Consider the following 4,948-nt stretch of genomic DNA (forward strand, 5'->3'; position numbering starts at 1 on the left):
ATCGCTTGAACCCAGGAGGCAGAGGTTGCAGTGAGCCGAGATTGCGTCATTGCACTCCAGCCTGGGCAACAAGAGCGAAACTCTGCCTCAAAAACAAACAAACAAAAAAGGAACAGCACTAAGTTTAGAGCTAGAGAGCACCTCAGAGATGGTCTAGTCTAATTGTTTCTTAAACTTTTTTTGGAGGGGAGAATACAGCAGTGGAACCTTCTTATGCAAAAGAAAAAAAGCAGAGGCACCCTACTGGAGGAAGAGACAAGGTCATATGTGGAAACATGGAGCTCTGCCCATTCAGTGGCCACCACATGACTCCAGGCACTAGCTACTAATGCACCTCACTGGAACACAGTATCACAACCACTGACTTGGTCAAACACATTTTATACATGAGCATCCTCAGGTGCAGAGAGCTAAACTGATTTATGCAAGGTTATAACAGGTAGAAGATCAAGCTCAAGACTATAATATTAATTCCCATTCATTTTTCCCCACTCCATTAAACCTGCAAACATATAAGAAGATGGTTTCTTAGAGTTAAAATGTATTGGTTTCAAATATGGGATGAGCTCAGGTATGTTTACCAGTGAACATATGTAGAAAATGGAATGATTCCTACCTTCACTTAGAGATGGACGAATGGGTGGTGAAACCAATGGGCCAAATGTCTCTAAATCAAATCGTCCAGTCCGGGACTGAGCCTTCAATAACCAATAGCGTTTCTCAAGATCAATGATGTCTGATTCCTCCACTAAGGGTCAAATCAAAAAAGATTATAAAACTTCAGAATTCTCTTCTCGGGAGTTCAGTTCATCCTGATAATATATCTTCCACACATATATTTTAGTTTCACACTTCAATTGCTAAAAAATAATCATGACCAAAAACAAAATTCAAATTTATTATATCCAAAATGGTAAGAAAATTAAACCAAAATGAGGCTTTAAAACAGAAAAAAGAAATCTACAATTCCCCATTTAAGTAGGCTGTTTAAATGCAACATTTAAAATAATATACAACTAAGCTATTTCTTTTGGGTTTCCCACATCACTTTTACCTGTACTGATTTTTTTTTTTTTTTTTTTAAGAGACAGGGTTTTGCTCTGTCACTCCAAAGCTGGAGTGCAATGACACGAACCTAGTTCCCTGCAGCCTCAAACTTCTGGGCTCAAGATATCCTCCCACCTTAACCTCCCAAGCAGTTAGGACTACATGTGCACACCACCACATCCAGATAATTTTTAAAAAACTTTTTGTAGAGATGAGGTATCTCTATGTTGGTCAGGCTGGTCCCAAACTACTGGCCTCAAGCAGTCCTCTCACCTCTGCTTCCCAAAGTGTTGGGATTATAGGTGTGAACCACTGTGCTCAGCCATTTTTGTTTATTTTCAATCTCTATCTTGGATTTAAAGTTGCTATGTACAGCTTCTCTCCTGGCTAGACTGTAAACATCATAATGGCAGGATCTATGTCTGATTCATCCTATCAATACAATTAACGATTTACACATTCAATACTTACTGAATAAATGAAAAAAGTCAGTTAAGTGACAGAGAAGATGGAGTAGGAGTCCCTATGTGATAGTAACAGCAAAGCCACGAAAGCATGAACATCTTTTTCTCCTCACTCCTCAGAATATACATCAAAAATCACAAATAGGCTCTAAACCATTTTATCTGTGATTGTTTTTCCTCCAAGGAACTGAAGTAAAATTTAGAAAGCATACATAGTACATTTATTCTCAACTAAACATAGGAACCAAAGTGATACTATTAAAATATAAATCTAGAAATTTCAAATTCTTTCTATAATGGAGTAACTAGCACCAGACTTGACCTCCTACCACAAATGACTAGAAAACTGTATAAAATATATAAAACTGTTTCTAGAAATTTGAGAACAAGCAGTATGGAACTGTGATCCTTGAGAGAAAGGAAACAAATAAGGTGAGCCCTTTCATTGCCCTGGATTTTCTCCCCACAGTCACTTTCCAGACCTTAACAAGGGATGAGTACTGTAAGCAAAGAGATTTCACTGAGTTAAGAAGATAGGTTGGAGGTGAGGTAACTGAAATTTGCATAACAGAGTACTGGAGAGGAAAGAGTTATGCCAAGAAAGGGCTCCAGAAATCTGCACATGTGTCTTACTGAGTTTTGGCAGAAAGTAAGCTGTGTATACATGAAGTGAAACACATTGAGGCTGGGCTAGGTATAAATGCTGGGAAATTTGTTTTGTTTTGTTTTCTGGTGGTGTTGTTTGAAACAGAATCTTGCTGTCGCCCAGGCTGGAGTGCAGTGGCGTGATTTTGGCTCACTGCAATCTCCGCCACCTGCCTGGGTTCAAGAGATTCTCATGTTTCAGCTTCCCAAGTAGCTGAGATAACAGGCATGCGCCAGCACACCTGGCTAATTTTTGTATTTTTAGTAGAGATGGAATTTCGCCATATCGCCCAGGCTGATCTCAAACTCCTGGCCTCAAGTGATCTGTCCGCCTCGGCCTCCCAAAGTGCGGGGATTACTTACAGGCATGAGGCACTGCACCCAGCCCAAATGCTAGGAAAGTGTAAGCTAAAAAAAAGTCCTAGCACTCATACAGGGATGAGAGATGTCTGATTGTGACCAGCTGAAGTGGAAACACTGTGTTGGACATTGGGAGCATTTGTGAACTCCAGAGGGTCTCTACTTAATAAGCAGGGAAAAACTAACTCTAGAGTAAAGGCTACTCTAAACTTGGCCCAACAAAGCTTACAAACAATCCTGGAAAATATGGAGCTGATCCACACGTAACTTAACTGCCTATCAAAATAAAACATAAGTTCCTTTTTTAAAGAGAGACAACAATCCAGATGCTCAGCTATGTAACATCCACAATGTCTATCATCCAAAGAAAATATGAAAGTAGTAGAAAAATGTGACCCAAAATCAGGATTAAAAATTAGTCAATAGAGGGCTGGATGCGGTGGCTCATGCCTGTAATCCTAAGCACTTTGGGAGGCTAAGGCAGGTGGATCACTTGAGGTCAGGAGTTCGAGACCAGCCTGGCCAATATGGTAAAACCCCGTCTCTACTAAAAATACAAAAATTAGCTGGGTGTGGTGGCGGGTGCCTGTAGTCCTAGCTACTCCGGAGGCTGAGGCAGGACAATTGCTTTAACCCAGGAGATGGAGGCTGCAGTGAGCTGAGATCGCCCCGCTGCACTCTAGCCTGAGGCAACAGAGCGAGACTCAGTCTCAAAAAAAAAAAAAAAAATTAGTCAATAGAAAAAGACCTAGAAATAACAGATGATGTAATTAACAGGCAAAGCTTTAAATTATTTATTATAAGTATCTCAGGAATTAAAGAAAAACATGCATATACTGAGGAAAGAAATGGCAACTATAAAAAAGTATCAACTGGAATACTAAAGATGAAGAATACAATATTTGAAATTAAAAAAAAATTCACTAGAGGACTTAACAGCAGATTATAAACTAGACAGGAAAGATTAGTGAACTTGAAGGATAGGCAATATGATAGCATAAAGAGGAAAGAGGCTAAAAATGTATTAGAATCTTAGAGACCTATAAGATAGTATCAAACATACATACAATTGGGATTCCAGAAAGGGATAGGCAGAAAATATCTGAAAAAATAATGGCTGAAAACTTTCTAAAACTCATAAAAACTATATTCCCACAGATCCAGAACTTCAATGAACCTTGTGTTAGAAAACTCAAAACCCTAACAAGGCAAGTCATAATCAAACTGGTGATAAAGAAAAAATCTTAAAAGAGAGTAAGATGGGGAAAAACACATTACAAACAAAAGAACCAAGATAATAGTTTATCTCCAGAAAAAAAGCCAGAATGCAACAGGGAAGTGCTGAAAAAGAAAACAAAGTTGTCAACCTCCAATTCTGTATCACGTGAAAATATTCTTCAAAAACAAATTCAAAGTACAGATTTTTTTTTGACAAACAAAGCGGAAATGGCAGAACCATACCAAAAGGACTATTAAAGAGCATTCTTCAGACAGCAGGAAGGCCAGTTAAGTGTCTATGTAAATAGAATAAGGCTAAAAATGTGACTTCTCTACCTCAAAACCTTTCAATACGTCCCCATGATACCTGCATGGCTTACTCCCACAACTCCTTCAAATCTTTACTTGAATGTCACATTCTCAGACCAAAACTGCACCACCTTCAAAGACACTCCTCTGTCCCTCTTCTCTGCTCTACTTTACTCCATAATACTTATCAACTCTAATAAAAAGTTTATTAATTTGTTTTGTTTATTGAGTCTCCCCTAACTAGAACAACATAAGCTTGAGGGCAGTGTTTCTGGTATATTTTGTTCTCTGTTACAGTCTAACACCAGAATAATATCAGGCACATTTTGAGCACTCAATAAATAAGTTTAATGAATAAATGAGAAGTATTGGCCAGACGCAGTGGCTCACGCCTGTAATCCTAGCACTTTGGGAGGCCAGGGCAGGCAGATCACCTGAGGTCAAGAGTTCAAGACCAGCCTGGGCAACATAGTGAAACCCTGTCTCTATTAAAAATACAAAAATTAGCCGGGCATGGTGGCACGTGCCTGTAATCCCAGCTAGTCGGGAGGCTGAGGCAGGTCAGCTAGGAGAATCGCTTGAACCTGGGAGGCAGAGGTTGCAGTGAGGCGAGACTGCACCACTGCACTCCAACCTGGACAATGGAGCAAGACTCTATCTCAAAAAAAAAAAAAAAATTGTTGAGCTGTTTGATACATACACACACACACATACCCCCACACCCCTCTTCAGGATAATGCTGTGATAAAAGATAACAATTAGACCTGGGCTCAGTGGCTCACGCCTGTAATCCCAGCACTTTGGGAGGCCGAGGCGGGAGGATCACGAGGTCAGGAGATTGAGACCATCCTGGCTAACACGGTGAAACCCCGTCTCTACTAAAAATACAAAAAAATTAGCCGGGC

The 4,948-nt window shown here is 39.8% G+C and overlaps 1 protein-coding gene across 1 annotated transcript in view; it reads right to left on the reverse strand.

The window, feature by feature from the left end:
* USP32 (ubiquitin specific peptidase 32) overlaps positions 1 to 4,948 on the reverse strand; it is a 233,496-nt gene that overhangs the window by 109,666 nt on the left and 118,882 nt on the right. The window contains exon 6 of the mRNA XM_011953649.1: positions 617 to 748. Coding sequence (XP_011809039.1) covers positions 617 to 748 — 132 coding nt within the window. The remainder of the gene's footprint in view (positions 1 to 616; positions 749 to 4,948) is intronic.

This window comes from Colobus angolensis, unplaced genomic scaffold, assembly GCF_000951035.1.
Source record: "Colobus angolensis palliatus isolate OR3802 unplaced genomic scaffold, Cang.pa_1.0 Scaffold37, whole genome shotgun sequence".
NCBI classification, from domain to species: domain Eukaryota; kingdom Metazoa; phylum Chordata; class Mammalia; order Primates; family Cercopithecidae; genus Colobus; species Colobus angolensis.